The 18,851-nt window shown below is 37.6% G+C and overlaps 1 protein-coding gene across 1 annotated transcript in view; it reads left to right on the top strand.

Moving 5' to 3' along the window:
* Positions 1-18,851, top strand: part of LOC128557899 (uncharacterized) — a 49,837-nt gene that overhangs the window by 4,131 nt on the left and 26,855 nt on the right. Inside the window, exons 4-5 of the mRNA XM_053546525.1 lie at positions 9,950-10,074; positions 11,091-11,115. Coding sequence (XP_053402500.1) covers positions 9,950-10,074; positions 11,091-11,115 — 150 coding nt within the window. The remainder of the gene's footprint in view (positions 1-9,949; positions 10,075-11,090; positions 11,116-18,851) is intronic.

The raw sequence follows: 18,851 nt of genomic DNA, 5'->3' as shown, positions 1-18,851 counted from the left end.
AATTTGTATTGGCATAATATCTCAGTTCCTTTCGAAAACTGGCCAGATCCCATCATGGGTTGCAGAGTTACGGCCCCTTAAAGGGCCAAAATTTGCTATTTTTGGCTTGTGAACACGATAGAGACAACATTTTGCAATCAACTTTAATCAAACTTGCACACAATTTGTATTGGCATAATATCTCAGTTCCTTTCGAAAACTGGCCAGATCCCATCATGGGTTGCAGAGTTATGGCCCCTTAAAGGTCCAAAATTTGCTATTTTGGCTTTTGCAGCCATATAGAGACTTCATTTATGGTTTGATTTGATACAAACTTGCAAAATATCTTCAACAACAATAAATCTTGGATTCCATGATGAATCTGTCAGATCCAATCATAGGTTCATAGGAGTTACGGCCTCTGATTGACCCTTAAAAGAGCCAAAGATTGGTAATTGAGTCGGCTAAACGATGAAATCGTTTTGACGAGTCCTTGCTATCCAGCGATTCTCTAAGTCTAAATGGACCAAATAACACAGTGAAGGGATGTAGTTCCATTAGATTTCTCAAACTTCAAACAGTTCACTGCATGAATGAAGTTAAGTTGTGTGAATTCCCTTTGCTATGACCAATATACGATGTAATCTGTCATATTTATGACTTGTAATTGTGCAATACTCGAATGTAACTCATTAAGCATAAATGTGCATTTTATGAATTGCGCAGGCTTACAAAGCTTGCGTAACATCCAGCGAAAGACAAAAAATAGTTCCACAGGGCTCCAGATAAGATGCGTATTAGCGTAAATTACGTATAGAAATAATGCAAATACGCATGTCTAATAATTTCTAAGCGTATAAAAACGTATATAAAATTACAGAAATGCACACAATGCTTTTTTAAAAACAAAATCTGAATCGTCTGGATGCGTTAGGTAACATAGCCGATCCCGATCAGCCTTAATTCTCCCACATTGAACGTATACACGCATCGTATGATTTCTATAAACTTTGCGTGGGTTTCTACACACACACATGAATTTTGCAGTCAGTAAACGGATTAATTATCGGAAGAAGAAGCTCTTACTGGTTTGTTTAGTTACTACAGATATTAAAAATGATTTTAATTCTTATTTTTCGAGAAATAAACAAATCGGCGAAACATTAAATTGTATTTTCTTGTAGTTTTTGAAATCGAAAGTAGATCGTCTATGTTTGGCTGCATTCACGAAACGAAACAACTTTTTTATGAAAAGATTTAAATAAGAGGTAATTTAACCGTAAACTTCAATGTCAGATACTGCCAATTGCTGCTAAATGTCTTCGTATCATCACAATTTGTAAAATATATTGTTGAAAATGGAGAAAAGTGTAATCGTATCCGGATATAATATTTTGGGTAAATATCGAGCTGTGTGATGAAATTTTAACATTCATGTAACATACATGATAGATATTATTGTAACAGAAATGATTCTAGAATTATTTTTTTTTGCACCTACATATAATCTATGTCAGACTGGTATTCTAGTCCTGAGGCATGATCTGAAAGTAAAAAGATGAAGTGACAGTCATACTTTGGATATTGTAATACTAGAAAGAATCTAGATCGTAACCTTTCTGGAATTTTGACTGGTTTGGATAATTTGCTTACGATTCAGGTTCGCAAAAAAATGAAACCGTCACCCATTCTGCTTTTCATGATGACACATGGCTTGATTTTTGCAGTCAGTAAGCGGATAAATTATCCCGAGAAAGAGCTCTTACTGATTTGTTTAATTACTACTGATTTTAAAAATGATTTTATTTCTTATTTTTCGAGAAATAAACAAATCGGCGAAACATTAAATTGTATTTTCTTGTAGTTTTTGAAATCGAAAGTAGATCGTCTATGTTAAAGTGCTTTGACGAAACGAAACAATTTTTTTTATGAAATGATTTGAATAATTTCACCGTAAACTTCAATGTCAGATACTGCCAATTGCTGCTAAACTGTCTTCATATCATCACAATTTGTAAAACATATTGTTGAAACTGGAGATTTTGGCGGTATAAAAGAAAGTGTAATCATATCCGGATATAATATTTTGGGTAAATATCGACTGTGTTATGAAATTTAAACATTAAGTAACAGACATGATAGATATTATTGTAACAGAAATGATTCTAGAATTTTTTTTATATACATACATAGAATCAATATCAGACTTATATTCTAGTGCTGAGGCATGACCTGAAAGTAAAAATATGAAGTGACAGTCATTCATACTTTGAATATTGTAATACTAAAAGAATCTAGAGGTAATATTTAGAAATTGAAACTAAAATTTTCAGTTAGAAATCGCACCAAAGGCTGTATCAAGGGTCTACATTTTCAAAATTTCCTTGTGGTGATACCCCAAACCCTAATTGCAGGAGGGGGTATCCTCCCACACCCTCCCCCCATATTGCCACTTTACAGTTTGATACATTTGCCCTTTTACCACCTGCCACAATGCCCATTTCAAAATCTGACTGCAGTTCAAAGCGGGAAGGAACACCCCTCCCCAAACCCACCTGCTACCGACCACGTAAAAATGGCTCAAACATTTTTTCAGCCCAGTCTGGGCCTGTCTGTCTACATGAATCAAAACGGATAATTGAAAGTACATAGACTTGGGGACTACTGACATGGTTTTGAAGGGGTTAACAGGTCTGAAATAGAATAAATGATGGTTTTAACTAAAAAAGAACTGCATTTATTAATATTGGTTATCTTTTCCGAAATTGGTAGCTAGTCCGAGTAACTTCTCTTAGTTTCGAATGCGCAATTTTCCTGTCAGTGTAAACATTCATGACACTATATATTGACACTCAGCAACATTTATATATCTTTAAACGCAAAAGTAAGTATACTTTAAATTCACATCCCTTATAATATGATTGAACAATACCTAGCGTGTGACACGGTTATTGCCAGGCCCCTTATCTGTAAAATATCTGAACAGTTCTTTCGTCCAACCGTTACAAATTGTATGTGGCAATCCGCGCTATAAAATTTCAATATATAAATTTTCATATTCAAATTTTATCATGTGCGAATATATACCAGCCGATAATTGCCTGTTTTGGTAATGCCGGAGGCAAATGTTTACTGGAAAAATATTTATAGTCATGGGCAGTATCTTAGTGTCACCTGTCAAATTGTAGTTTGTACTTTCAACATTTTTAGCTCGACTATTCGAAGAATAGTCTAGCTATTCTACTCACCCTGGCGTCGGCGTCGGCGTCGGCGTCGGCGTCACACCTTGGTTAAGTTTTTGCATGCAAGTACATACAGCTATCATTTAAAGGCATATAGCTTTGAAACTTATTTATTCTTTTTCTAGGTCAATTACCAACCTCACTGGGTCAAGTTCCATAACTCTAACATGTATTTTGAGCAAATTATGCCCCCTTTTGGACTTAGAAAATTCTGGTTAAAGTTTTACATGCAAGTTACTATCTCCAAAACTAATGCAGATATTGAATTGAAACTTCACATGTGTCTTCGGGGTTATAAAACTAGTTGATAGCACCAAGTCCCATAACTCTGACCTTCATTTTGGCCAAATTATGCCCCTTTTGTACTTAGAAAATTTTGGTTAAAGTTTTGCGTGCAAGTACATACAGCTATTACTAAAAGGCATATAGATTTGAAACTTATTTTTCTTTTTCTAGATCAATTACCTACCTCACTGGGTCAAGTCCCATAACTCTGACATGTATTTTGGCCAAATTATGCCCCCTTTTGGACTTAGAAAATTCTGGTTAAAGTTTTGCGTGCAAGTACATACAGCTATTACTAAAAGGCATATTGATTTGAAACTTATTTTTCTTTTTCTAGATCAATTACCTACCTCACTGGGCCAAGTCCCATAACTCTGACATGTATTTTGAGCAAATTATGCCCCCTTTTGGACTTAGAAAATCCTGGTTAAAGTTTTACATGCAAGTTACTATCTCCAAAACTAATGCAGATATTAAATTGAAACTTCACATGTGTCTTCGGGGTTATAAAACTAGTTGATAGAATCAAGTCCCATAACTCTGACTTGTATTTTGGGCAAATTATGCCCCCTTTTGGACTTAGAAAATCCTGGTTAAAGTTTTGCGTGCAAGTACATACAGCTATTACCAAAAGGCATATAGCTTTGAAACTTATTTATTCTTTTTCTAGGTCAGTTACCAACCTCACTGGGTCAAGTTCCATAACTCTTAACATGTATTTTGAGCAAATTATGCCCCCTTTTGGACTTAGAAAATTCTGGTTAAAGTTTTACATGCAAGTTACTATCTCCAAAACTAATGCAGATATGGAATTGAAACTTAACATGTTTCTTCGGGGTTATTAAACTAGTTGATAGCATCAAGTCCCATAACTCTGATATGCATTTTAGTCAAATTATGTCCCGTTTCGAACTTAAAACTCTTTTGATATTTAACATTTTGGGTAATAATTTCCTGCTTCTGTGACAATATTTCGAATAGTCGAGCTTGGCTGTCTTACGGACAGCTCTTGTTATTTTTGCGAACCACTCTTCAATTTTAGAGAAATATATTGGGTTTAAATACTTGTATAATGTTTATCAAAGTTTTACTAGGCATCGATTGAATGTCCATTTCATCTATTGTAACAAAATCTCTGTTCAGTTGGGGAAAAAAACTAAAACCAAACTGAAACTGGTAGACTATACTACCAGTACATCAATCATTAGCCGACTCTCAGGCCCTTCAGGCCTTTGAATTTTACCTTGTGAACATGATAGAAGTGAAATTTTATATTTGATATTTGATTTTAACTACACTTACACAAAACTTAAGTCACAATAAGACCTCGGTTCCTTGTGACAACCGGCTAGATTCCATCATGGGTTCTAGAGTTACTGCCCCTGAAATGGGCAAAATTTTCTTTTTTGGCTCTTTCAGTCATATAGAGGTTTCATTTATGCTTTGATTTGATACAAACTTGCACAGAATGATTATCTTGATGATCTCTAGGCCTGGATCAAAACTGGGTCATGTTGGGTCAAAAACTAGGTCATCAGGCCAAATCAAAGGAAAAGCTTTTTAACAACCTAGAGGCCACATTTATGACCCTGTCTTCATTAAACTTGGTCAGAATGTTTATCTTGATGATTTCTAGGCCAAATTTGAAACTGGGTCATATGGGGTCAAAAACTAGGTCACCCAGTCAAATCAAAGGAAAAGCATGTTAACACTCTTGTTCGTTTGATGTGCATGAAACTTGGTCAGAATGTTTGTCTGCATGAAATATCGAATGAATTTTTATCTGGGTCATGTGGGGTCAAAATCTGGGTCACCAGGTCAAATCAAAGAACAAGCTTGTTTACGCCCGAAGGGACGTATTATGTTATGACGCTGGTGTCTGTCTGTCCGTCTGTCCATTAGCAATTTCGTGTCCGCTCTGTAACTCTTGAACCCCTTGAAGGATTTCAAGGAAACTTGACACAAATGTTCACCACACCGAGACGACGTGCAGAGCGCATGTTTTGGATGTCTCACTTCAAGGTCAAGGTCACACTTGGAAGTCAAAGGTCATATCAGTTTGTTTCATGTCCACTCTGTAACTCTTGAACCCCTTGAAGGATTTCAAAGAAACTTGACACAAATGTTCACCACACCAAGACAATGTGCAGAGCGCATGTTCCGGACGACTTGCTTCAAGGTCAAGGTCACACTTAGGGGTCAAGAGTCATATCAGTTTGTTTCGTGTCCGCTCTGTAACTCTTGAACTGCTGGAAGGATTTCAAAGAAACTTGGCAGAAATTTTCACCACACTGAGACGATGTGCAGAGAGCATGTTTCGGATGACTTGCTTGAAGGTCAAGGTCACATTTAAGGGTCAAAGGTCATATATGACTGCTTTGTGTATATTGCTCTGCATTGCAGTGCTCTTGTGTTTATTTGGCAGATCTCTTTTTAGCTCACATGTCACAAAGTGACAAGGTGAGCTTTTGTGATCGCACGGTGTCCGTCGTCCGTCCGTGCATGCGTGCGTCCGTAAACTTTTGCTTGTGACCACTCTAGAGGTCACATTTTTCATGGGATCTTTATGAAAGTTGGAGGAATGTTCACCTTGATGATATCTAGGTCAAGTTCGAAACTGGGTCACGTGCCATCAAAAACTAGGTCAGTAGGTCTAAAAATAGAAAAACCTTGTGACCTCTCTAGAGGCCATATATTTCACAAGATCTTCATGAAAATTGGTCAGAATGTTAACCTTGATGATATCTAGGTCAAGTTCGAAACTAGGTCACATGCCATCAAAAACTAGGTCAGTAGGTCTAAAAATAGAAAAACCTTGTGACCTCTCTAGAGGCCATATATTTCAAAAGATCTTCATGAAAATTGGTCAGAACGTTCACCTTGATGATATCTAGGTCAAATTCGAAACTGGGTCACGTGTCTTCTAAAAGTAGGTCAGTAGGTCAAATAATAGAAAAACCTTGTGACCTCTCTAAAGGCCATATTTTTCATGGGATCTGTATGAAAGTTGGTCTGAATGTTCATCTTGATGATATCTAGATCAATTTCGAAACTGGGTCACGTGCAGTCAAAAACTAGGTCAGTAGGTCTAAAAATAGAAAAACCTTGTGACCTCTCTTGAGGCCATATATTTTATGAGATCTTCATGAAAATTGGTCAGAATGTTCACCTTGATGATATCTAGGTCAAGTTCGAAAGTGGGTCACTTGCCGTCAAAAACTAGGTCAGTAGGTCAATAAATAGAAAAACCTTGTGACCTCTCTAGAGGCCAAATTTTTCATGGGATCTGTATGAAAGTTGGTCTGATTGTTCATCTTGATGATATCTAGGTCAAGTTTAAAACTGGGTCACGTGCCTTCAAAAACTAGGTCAGTAGGTCAAATAATAGAAAAACCTTGTGACCTCTCTAAAGGCCATATTTTTAATGGGATCTGTATGAAAATTTGTCTGAATGTTCATCTTGATGATATCTAGGTCAAGTTCGAAACAGGGTCATGTGCGGTCAAAAACTAGGTCAGTAGGTCAAATAATAGAAAAACCTTGTGACCTCTCTAGAGGCCATATTTTTCATGGGATCTGTATGAAAGTTGGTCTGAATATTCATCTTGATGATATCTAGGTCAAGTTCGAAAGTGGGTCACATGCCGTCAAAAACTATGTCAGTAGGTCAAATAATAGAAAAACCTTGTGACCTCTCTAAAGGCCATATTTTTCATGGGATCTGTATGAAAATTGGTCTGAATGTTCATCTTGATGATATCTAGGTCAAGTTCGAAACAGGGTCATGTGCGGTTAAAAACTAGGTCTGTAGGTCTAAAAATAGAAAAACCATGTGACCTCTCTAGAGGCCATACTTGTGAATGGATCTCCATTAAAATTGGTCAGAATGTTCACCTTGATGATATCTAGGTCAAGTTTGAAACTGGGTCATGTGCCTTAAAAAACTAGGTCAGTAGGTCAAATAATAAAAAAAACCTTGTGACCTCTCTAGAGGCCATACTTTTCATGGGGTCTGTATGAAAATTGGTCTGAATATTCATCTTGATGATATCTAGGTCAAGTTCGAAACTGGGTCAACTGCGGTCAAAAACTAGGTCAGTAGGTCTAAAATTATTAAAATCTTTTGACCTCTCTAGAGGCCATATTTTTCAATGGATCTTCATGAAAATTGATCTGAATGTTCACCATGATGATATCTAGGTCAGTTTCGAAACTGGGTCACGTGCGGTCAAAAACTAAACCAGTAGGTATAAAAATAGAAAAACCTTGTGACCTCTCTAGAGGCCATATTTTTCATGAGATCTTCATGAAAATTAGCGAGAATGTTCACCTTGATGATATCTAGGTAAAGTTCAAAACAGGGTCACGTACCTTCGAAAACTAGGTCAATAGGTCAAATAGAAAAATCTTGTGACCTCTCTAGAGACCATATTTTTGAATGGATCTTCATGAAAATTGGTCAGAATTTTTATCTTGATAATATCTAGGTCGGATTCAAAACTGGGTCACATGAGCTCAAAAACTAGGTCACTATGTAAAATAATAGAAAAAACGACGTCATACTCAAAACTGGGTCATGTGGGAAGAGGTGAGCGATTCAGGACCATCATGGTCCTCTTGTTTGTTCACTTACAATAATTTAATAGTTTTGAATTACTTCCCTTTTATGTTACTATAAATAGCTTATTTTGAAACTTTTTTATTATTGGCCATAGGGAAAAACCTAGACCACTTTTCTGTGGTCCAACATGGATGGTACCTCTAATTTTTAGGTGTATTTTTACATACCTGTACCTGATAAGGATTTTTTTTGTGGACTTTGAATATTTTTTTTGTGGACTTAGATTTGTTTTTTGAAGTTTTCCTTTTGTTGTTTCAATCCTTTGGGCTACAACAGTCAAGTTCTTTAAATTTGGCTCCCATCCTATGATGTAATCCTTCGGGCATATATTGCCCCGCTTGGTGGAGCTCTTGTTTATTCTATCTTCATAAATTTTGGTCAGAGTGTTTGTTATCATGAACTCTTGGAAGATTTCAAATCTGGGTCTTGTGGGGTCAAAAACTAGGTCACTAGGTCAAATCATAGGAAAAGCTGTATACACTCTAGAGGCCACTTTTTTGCTCCAATCTTTCTGAAACTTTGTCAGAATGTTTTCATGAAATTTTGGACAGGTTCTAATTTGGTTCATGTGGGTTAAAAAACTAGTTCACTAGGTCAAATCGAAGAAAATGCTTGTTTACACTCAAGAGGCCATGTTTTGTGGTCCAATCTTAATGAAAATTGGTCAGAATATTTGTCTCAATGAAATCACTAGGTAGAACATGTTTACAGTGTCATGGTGTGTTACACAGGTGAGCGACTTAGGGCCATCTTGGCCCTCTTGTTTTATTTCAAATATGAAAGGCTATGGCCATGTCAGTTTTCTACTTTGTTTGAATGAGGGGAAGTGATTTGAAATCTTGCAACCCTAGTTAACCTCAAACATCTCAAATCAAAAATATTTGCAGTGGTATTTGATTAAAATTATATCAAAATTTAAAAAAATATATATTTTCAGTAACTTGAAAATTTAATATACTAGCAGTGATTTGACTGAAACCCAACTCTTTTGTTATGAGATTCAGAACGAGTTTCAATATTTCAATTTGGAGACTGGCTTTTATCCACTGTATGTCAGATGGATATTGTTCTGGCATTGCCCATCTGTCCGTCCATCCATCTACCATATGTTTTTATTTGTAAGTTGATTTTATATTATTTGGTGCATGTGAAGCTTTATATTATTGTCCCTGATTGGTTAAAAATGACAATTTTTGTAGTTATCTTTGTCTTACTATATTGCTCTTAGTAGATATAATATATAAATTACTGTACTTAGGAAGCTTTTCAGACAATTTTGTCTGAATCTACACTTAAACACTAGAGTTATTTCCATTAAATCAGTAAGAAACTGTAAGTTTAGTAAAACCAGTGCCGTATCTTTGTAATGCTTTAATTTGGCATATTTTGTTGATATTTTATATAACAGTTTACCAACTAAAACTAAAGAGCAAATGTCTTCTCATTTGCACTATTTACAAATGACAAATTTGTATATATTATGACAGTATGTATGGCATCTCTTCATAGGGATAACAATTCATTATTAATTTAAATGATTACTGTGGAGTCTGTTAATTTCTTAGGAAAAAGAAGCTTGTAGTCTCAGCAGAGCACACACTCTTTCACCAAAACACTAATTGGTGGATTATCAAAATCAAAATTAATTAAATTGAATTCATATTTGTTCAATGGGGTTGAATTTGGGCTAGAAGGAACTACTAAAACCATGAAAATTAGACCTGCATGAATAATAATGTTTTCACTGTATGGGCTAGTTATAATTTATCTGAAGTTTTTTCCAGTGTTTTTATCAGTGTATGGTTTAGTTATTATTTTACAGGTTGCGGCAAGTGGTGACTGGGAAAAAGTGTTTACAGGTTTCAGTTTCCGAGAGTACAGACAAATTCTTATACATGCCACTATGGTGTACATCAAACTAAATATAGAACATTGTACTAATCACAGGCAAGTATTCTAGTGTCATAGTTTCTGAGAGTACAGACAGATCCTTATACAGGCCACTATGGTGTATATCAGACTGAATATAGAACATTGTACTGATCACAGGTAACTAGTGTCATAGTTTCTGGTATGACAGACAGATCCTTATACAGGCCACTAAAGTGCTGTGGATCAAGCTGAATTGAGGACATTATACTGATCACAGGTAACTATACCAGTATCATAGCTTTTGAGAGTACAGACAGTTCCATATACAGGCCACTATGATGTGCATCAAATTGAATATAGAACAATTTACTGATCACAGGTAAGTATTCTAGTGTCATAGTTTCTGAGAGTACAGACAGATCCTGATACTGGCCACTATAGTGTATGTCAAACTGAATGTAGAACATTGTACACATGGCAGGTAAGTATTCTAGTGTCATAGTTTCTGAGAGTACAGACAGATCCTGATACAGGCCACTATGGTGTACTTCAGACTGAATATAGAACATTATGCAGATCACTAGTAACTATACCAGTATCATAGCTTTTGAGAGTAAAAATAGATCCTTATACAGGCCACTATGGTGTACATGAAATTAAATTGTACTGATCACAGGTAACAGGTGCTTTACAGGGACTATAAAATTCTGCATTTGAAGGCTCTTATCTTGGATTTTGAGATATGTGCTAATGCTTAGTTTTTCAAGGATGGGTCTTGGGAAGTAGAAGGTGTGAAAGTCACCAAAAAAGCGAGAGAACTTTTTTATGACTTGTAACTCCCTGTGTCACTTTCAAAACTGATGTAAATCTAAAGAGATGATTTTATTGGCGGGGGGAGGCATGTGACTTGCAGAATGTGCCAATCTCTGGTTTCCGACTTCACATTTGTTTATACAGTTCTAGGACTAGACCTGGATCTCTAGATGAACATTTTCACACATTCTGATGAATATATCTCTACTTTATGTTAGGAACATTCTTCTATACTTGAAGTTGCTCAACAACTGACACATGCCTGTATTTTGTTTTAGGGTGGGACAAGCCTCATCCAAAAAGGTAAGTCAATAAATATTTTTAGCTCTAAAAGTATATATTGCCTCAGGTCAACAGGGCTTTTTTCCTGTCCGGTCCATAACTCTCCCATCCATGAAGGAATTATGTCTCCCCAGGAGACATATTGTTTTTGCCCTGTCCGTCCGTCCGTCCGTACGTCACACTTCATTTCGAGCAATAATGGAGAACCATTTGACCTAGAACCTTCAAACTTCATAGGGTTGTAGGGCTGCTGGAGTAGACGACCCCTATTGTTTTTGGGGTCACTCCGTCAAAGGTCAAGGTCACAGGGGCCTGAACATTGAAAACCATTTCCGATCAATAACTAGAAAACCACTTGACCCAGAATGTTGAAACTTCATAGGATGATTGGTCATGAGAGTAGATGACCCCTATTGATTTTGGGGTCACTCGTCAAAGGTCAAGGTCACAGGGGCCTGAACATTGAAAACCATTTCCGATCAATAACTAGAGAACCACTTGACCCAGAATGTTGAAACTTCATAGGATGATTGGTCATGAAGAGTAGATGGACCCCTATTGATTTTGGGGTCACTCCGTCAAAGGTCAAGGTCACAGGGGCCTGAACATTGAAAACCATTTCCGATCAATAACTAGAGAACCACTTGACCCAGAATGTTGAAACTTCATAGGATGATTGTACATGCAAAGTAATGACCCTATCGATTTTGGGGTCACTCCATTAAAGGTCAAGGTCACAGGGGCTGAACATTGAAAACCATTTCCGGTCAGTAACTTGAGAACCACTTGACCAGAATGTTGAAACTTCATAGGATGATTGAACATGCAGAGTAGATGACCCCTATTGATTTTGGGGTCAGTCTATTAAAGGTCAAGGTCACAGTGGCTGTTCATGTAAAATCATTTTTGGAAATAACTTGAGAACACTTGACCTACAAACTTAATAGGATGATTGGACATGCAGAGTAGATGACCCCTATTTTTTTCGAGGTCACTTGATCAAAGGTCAAGGTCACAGGAGCCTGAACAGTGACTTGAGAACCACTAGGCCAAGAGTGTTGAAATTTAGCGGGATGACTGGACATGCCAAGTAGATGATCCCTATTGCAGCCAACCATCAGTGTCTCTTTGACTTTCGCTCCTGACCCCTATTTACTTCTTGCCTATAGGACTTTGCATTGGGGGAGACATGCGCTTTTTTACAAAAGCATTTTCTAGTTTTAATTTTACTTGGCACAAATGTACCTCATAATAAGACGATGTGTCTTGCACAACTTTCAGACCCCTAGCTCAAAGGTCAAGGTCACAGCAGTCAAATGTTAACATAGCATGAACAGGGTCTGTTTCGTGTCCGGTCCATAACTCTGACATTCATTAAGGGATTTTAATATCACTTGGCACAAGTGTTCCCCTTGATGAGACGACATGTCATGCACAAATCCCGGACCCCTAGCTCAAAGGTCAAGGTCACAATTGGGGGTCAAAGGTCAACAGAGTTTTTTTCCTGTCCCGTCCATAACTCTGCCATCCATGAAGGGATTTTAATATTACTTGGCACAAATGTTCCCCATGATGAGACAACATGTCATGCGCAAAGCCCAGACCCTTAGCTCAAAGTTCAAGGTCACAATTGGAGGTCAAAGGTCAATAAGGTTTTTTTCCTGTCCGATCCAGAACTCTGTCATCCATCAAGGGATTACAATATTACTTGGCATAAATGTTCCCCATGATGAGACGACGTGCCATGCGCAACACCCAGTACCCTAGCTTAAAGGTCAAGGTCACACTTTGAGATCAAAGGTCAAGAGGAATTTTTAGCTCGACTATACAAAGTATAAGGAGAGCTATCCTACTCGACCTGGCGTCGGCGTCTTTCCGCGTCCCCACCTTGGTTAAAGTTTTTTTACACTTTCGCTTTTTTCAACTTATCTCTGTAATTACTTGATGGATTTGATTCAAACTTGAAATAGTTATTCCTCATCATCACCCACATCATCTGGCATAAGGGCCATAACTCTGGCTACAATATTTCATGATTTATCTCCCATTTCCAATTAGTTTTTAAGGTTAAAGTTTTGATGCACATTCACTCTATCTCTTTTATTACTGAATGGATTTGATTCAAACTTAAAATAGTTGTTCAACATCATCACCCACATCATATGACACAAGATGCATAACTCTGGCACAAATTTTTCATGAATTATTCCCCCTTTTTACTTAGAATTTCAGGTTAAAGTTTTGATGCACTTTCGCTCTATCACTGTTATTATACCCCCACCAAACATGTTTGGGCGGGGACTATATAGGAGTCAGTTTTGTCGCGTCCCGTCCCGTCCCGTCGCAAAATCTATTATCTCAGTTATTACTAAATGGATTTGATTCAAACTTAAAATAGTTGTTCCACCTTATCACCCACATCATGTGACACAAGGTGCTTAACTCTGACATCAATTTTTTATGAATTATGTCCCCTTTTACTTTAAATTTAAGGTTGATTTTGATGTATTTTCACTATATCTCAGTTATTACAAAATGGATTTGATTAATCCCCCACCGTGGCAGAGGGATTATAGGAATGGTCTGCGTCCGTCCTTCCGTCCGTCCGTCCGTCCATCCTTCCGTCCGTCCTTCCGTCTTTCCGTCCTTCCATCCTTCCGTCCGTAACAAAATCGTGTCCGGTCCATATCTCCTAAACCCCTTGAAGGATTTTCATGAAACTTGGGTCAAATGATCACCTCATCAAGACGATGTGCAGAACCCATGAGTCAGCCTTGTCGGTTCAAGGTCAAGGTCACAACTCAAGGTCAAAGGTTTGAGCCTGCCATTTTGTGTCCGCTCTATATCTCCTAAACCCCTTGAAGGAATTTTATAAAACTTTTATAAAACTTGGGTCAAATGATCACCTCATCAAGATGATGTGCAAAACCCATGAGTCAGCCATGCCGGCTCAAGGTCAAGGTCACAACTCAAGGTCAAAGGTTTGAGCCTTCCATTTTGTGTCCGCTCTATATCTCTTAAACCCCTTGAAGGAATTTTATAAAACTTGGGTCAAATGATCACCTCATCAAGACTATGTGCAGAACCCATGAGTCAGCCTTGTCGATTCAAGGTCAAGGTCACAACTCAAGGTCAAAGGTTTGAGCCTGCCATTTTGTGTCCGCTCTATATCTCCTAAACCCCTTGAAGGAATTTTATAAAACTTCGGTCAAATGATCACCTCATCAAGATGATGTGCAGAACCCATGAGTCAGCCTTGTCGGTTCAAGGTCAAGGTCACAACTCAAGGTCAAAGGTTTGAGCCTGCCATTTTGTGTCCGCTCTATATCTCCTAAACCCCTTGAAGGAATTTTATAAAACTTTTATAAAACTTGGGTCAAATGATCACCTCATCAAGATGATGTGCAAAACCCATGAGTCAGCCATGCCGGCTCAAGGTCAAGGTCACAACTCAAGGTCAAAGGTTTGAGCCTTCCATTTTGTGTCCGCTCTATATCTCTTAAACCCCTTGAAGGAATTTTATAAAACTTGGGTCAAATGATCACCTCATCAAGACTATGTGCAGAACCATGAGTCAGCCTTGTCGGTTCAAGGTCAAGGTCACAACTCAAGGTCAAAGGTTTGAGCCTGCCATTTGTGTCCGCTCTATATCTCCTAAACCCCTTGAAGGAATTTTATAAAACTTCGGTCAATGATCACCTCATCAAGATGATGTGCAGAACCCATGAGTCAGCCATGCCGGCTCAAGGTCAAGGTCACAACTCAAGGTCAAAGGTTTGAGCCTTCCATTTTGTGTCCGCTCTATATCTCTTAAACCCCTTGAAGGAATTTTATAAAACTTGGGTCAAATGATCACCTCATCAAGATGATGTGCAGAACCCATGAGTCAGTCATGCCGGCTCAAGGTCAAGGTCACAACTTAGGGTTAAAGGTTTGAGCCTTCCATTTTGTGTCCGCTCTATATCTCCTAAACCCCTTGAAGGATTTTCATCAAACTTGGGTCAAATGATCACCTCATCAAGGCGATGTGCAGAACTTATGAGTCAGCCATGTCGGCTCAAGGTCAAGGTCACAACTGAAGGTCAAAAGTTTGAGCCTTCCATTTCGTGTCCGCTCTATATCTCCTAAACCCCTCGAAGGAATTTTATAAAACTTGGGTCAAATGATAACCTCATCAAAACGATGTGCAGAAATTATGAGTCAACCGTGCCAGCTCAAGGTGAAGGTCACAACTCAGGGTCGAAGGTTTGAGCCTTCCATTTGGTGTCCACTCTGTATCTCCTTAACCCCTTGAAGGATTTTCATCAAACTTGGGTCAAATGATCACCTCATCAAGAACTTATGAGTCAGCCATGTCAACTCAAGGTCAAGGTCACAACTGAAGGTCAAAGGTTTCAGCTCTGTATCTCCTAAACCCCTTGAAGGATTTTCATGAAACTTTGGTCAAATGATCACCTCATCAAGACGTTGTGCAGAATTCATGAGTCAGCCATGTCAGTTCAAGGTCAAGGTCACAGCTAAAATCAAAGGTTTACCCTTTCACTATCCATAGCAGTGGCGGGGGATTTAGCTGTCTTTCAGACTGCCTTGTTCAAACTTAAAATAGATGTTCCACCTCATCACCCACATCATGTGACACAAGGTGCATAACTCTGACACCAATTTTTCATGAATTATGCCCCTTTTTACTTAGAAGTTAAGGTTAATTTTGATGTATATGCACTATATCTCAGTTACTACTGAATGGATTTGATTCAAACTTAAAATAGATGTTCCACCTCATCACCCACATCATGTGACACAAGGTGCATAACTCTGACACCAATTTTTCTTGAATTATGTCCCCTTTTACTTAGAATTTAAGGTTAATTTTGATGTATTTTCACTATGTCTCATTCTGATTGGCTTAGAGCCAAATTGAAGTAACCATTTTTTTAACTTTTGTACTGAGTTTCTTCCCCTTAAATTCCAGGAATTAGTCTATTTTTAGAAATCCTATTTTTAGATTTTCAATATTTTAGGTATTTTTCTAACTTTTTAGCTCACCTGTCACATAGTGACAAGGTGAGCTTTTGTGATCACGCAGCGTCCGTCGTCCGAGCGTGCGTTCGTCCGTCCGTCCGTAAACTTTTGCTTGTGACCACTCTAGAGGTCACATTTTTTGTGGGATCTTTATGAAAGTTGGTCAGAATGTTCATCTTGATGATATCTAGGTCAAGTTCGAAACTGGGTCACGTGCCGTCAAAAACTAGGTCAGTAGGTCTAAAAATAGAAAAACCTTGTGACCTCTCTAGAGGCCATATATTTCACAAGATCTTCATGAAAATTGGTCAGAATGTTCACCTTGATAATATCTAGGTCAAGTTCGAAACTGGGTCACGTGCCCTCAAAAACTAGGTCAGTAGGTCTAAAAATAGAAAAACCTTGTGACCTCTCTAGAGGCCATATATTTCACAAGATCTTCATGAAAATTGGTCAGAACGTTCACCTTGATGAGATCTAGGTCAAGTTCGAAACTGGGTCACGTGCCATCAAAAACTAGGTCAGTAGGTCAAATAATAGAAAAACCTTGTGACCTCTCTAGAGGCCATATTTTTCATGGGATCTGTATGAAAATTGGTCTGAATGTTCATCTTGAAGATATCTAAGTCAAGTTCGAAACTGGGTCATGTGCGGTCAAAAACTAGGTCAGTAGGTCTAAAAATAGAAAAACTTTGTGACCTCTTTAGAGGCCATATATTTCATGAGATCTTCATGAAAATTGGTCAGAATGTTCACCTTGATGATATCTAGGTCAGGTTCGCAAGTGGGTCACGTGCCATCAAAATCTAGGTCAGTAGGTCAAATAATAGAAACACCTTGTGACCTCTCTAGAGGCCATATTTTTCATGGGATCTGTATGAAAGTTGGTCTGAATGTTCATCTTGATGATATCTAGGTCAAGTTCGCAAGTGGGTCACGTGCCGTCAGAATCTAGGTCAGTAGGTCAAATAATAGAAAAACCTTGTGACCTCTCTAAAGGCCATATTTTTCATGGGATCTGTATGAAAGTTGGTCTGAATGTTCATCTTGATGATATCTAGGTCAAGTTAGAAACAGGGTCATGTGCGGTCAAAAACTAGGTCAGTAGGTCTAAAAATAGAAAAACCTTGTGACTTCTCTAGAGGCCATACTTGTGAATGGATCTTCATAAAAATTGGTCAGAATGTTCATCTTGATGATATCTAGGTCAAGTTCGAAAGTGGGTCACGTGCCATCAAAAAATAGGTCAGTAGGTCAAATAATGAAAAAATATTGTGACCTCTCTAGAGGCCATATTTTTCATGGGATCTGTATGAAAGTTGGTCTGAATGTTTATCTTGATGATATATAGGTCAAGTTTGAACTGGGTCAACTGCGATCAAAAACTAGGTCAGTAGGTCTTGAAATAGAAAACCCTTGTGACCTCTCTACAGGCCATACCCTTGAATGGATCTTCATGAAAATTGGTCAGAATGTTAACCTTGATGATATCTAGGTCAAGTTTGAAACTGGGTCACGTGCGTTAAAAAGCTAGGTCAGTAGGTCAAATAATAAAAAAACCTTGTGACCTCTCTATAGGCCATACTTTTCATGGGATCTGTATGAAAGTTGGTCTGAATGTTCATCTTGATGATATCTAGGTCAAATTTTAAACTGGGTCAACTGCTGTCAAAAACTAGGTCAGTGGGTCTAAAATTATTAAAATCTTTTGACCTCTCTAGAGGCCATATTTTTCAATGGATCTTCATGAAAATTGATCTGAATGTTCATCTTGATGATATCTAGGTCAGTTTCGAAACTGGGTCACATGTGGTCAAAATATAGGCCAGTAGGTATAAAAATAGAAAAACCTTGTGACCTCTCTAGAGGCCATATTTTTCATGAGATCTTCTTGAAAATTAGTGAGAATGTTCACCTTGATGATATCTAGGTAAAGTTCAAAACAGGGTCACGTACCTTCGAAAACTAGGTCAATAGGTCAAATAATAGAAAAACCTTGTGACCTCTCTAGAGACCATATTTTTCAATGGATCTTCATGAAAATTGGTCAGAATTTTTATCTTGATAATATCTAGGTCAGGTTCAAAACTGGGTCACATGAGCTCAAAAACTAGGTCACTATGTCAAATAATAGAAAAAACAGCGTCATACTCAAAACTGGGTCATGTGGGAAGAGGTGAGCGATTCAGGACCATCATGGTCCTCTTGTTTTATTATAAGTCCTATGCAAAAAGTAAATACATTTTTCTGTGGTAACATGGGGTGGTAAGACACTTTTTTGTATTCACTTTTAGTGTATCTCTAATATTAGAGATTTTTTATATTTACTAGTATTATACTAGTATTACTTATATGTGGAAGCCCAGGATGAAGTACTCCAAAGACGAGTAAAATTCTTTTTAAGTATTAAGCTTTTTTTTGACATTTTTATAATATTCTAAGTATCTTTAACATTTCTTATGCTTGCCATTCTTCAGTGACAAGACCATATGGTGGGGGTATAAGTCACTCCTGCGACAGTTCTAGTTACTGAATGGATTTGATTCAAACTTAAAATAGTTGTTCAACATCATCACCCACATCATTTGACACAAGGTGCATAACTCTGGCACCAATTTTTCATGAATTATTCCCCCTTTTTACTTAGAATTTCAGGTTAAAGTTTTGATGCACTTTCATCTATCACTGTTATTACAGAATGGATTTGATTCAAACTTAAAATAGTTGTTCAACAT

The sequence above is a fragment of the Mercenaria mercenaria genome, chromosome 1 (genome assembly GCF_021730395.1).
Source record: "Mercenaria mercenaria strain notata chromosome 1, MADL_Memer_1, whole genome shotgun sequence".
In the NCBI taxonomy this organism is placed as follows: Eukaryota; Metazoa; Mollusca; class Bivalvia; order Venerida; family Veneridae; genus Mercenaria; species Mercenaria mercenaria.
The sequence above is the reverse complement of the archived record's forward strand: the minus strand, read 5'-3'. Positions and strand labels throughout refer to the sequence as shown.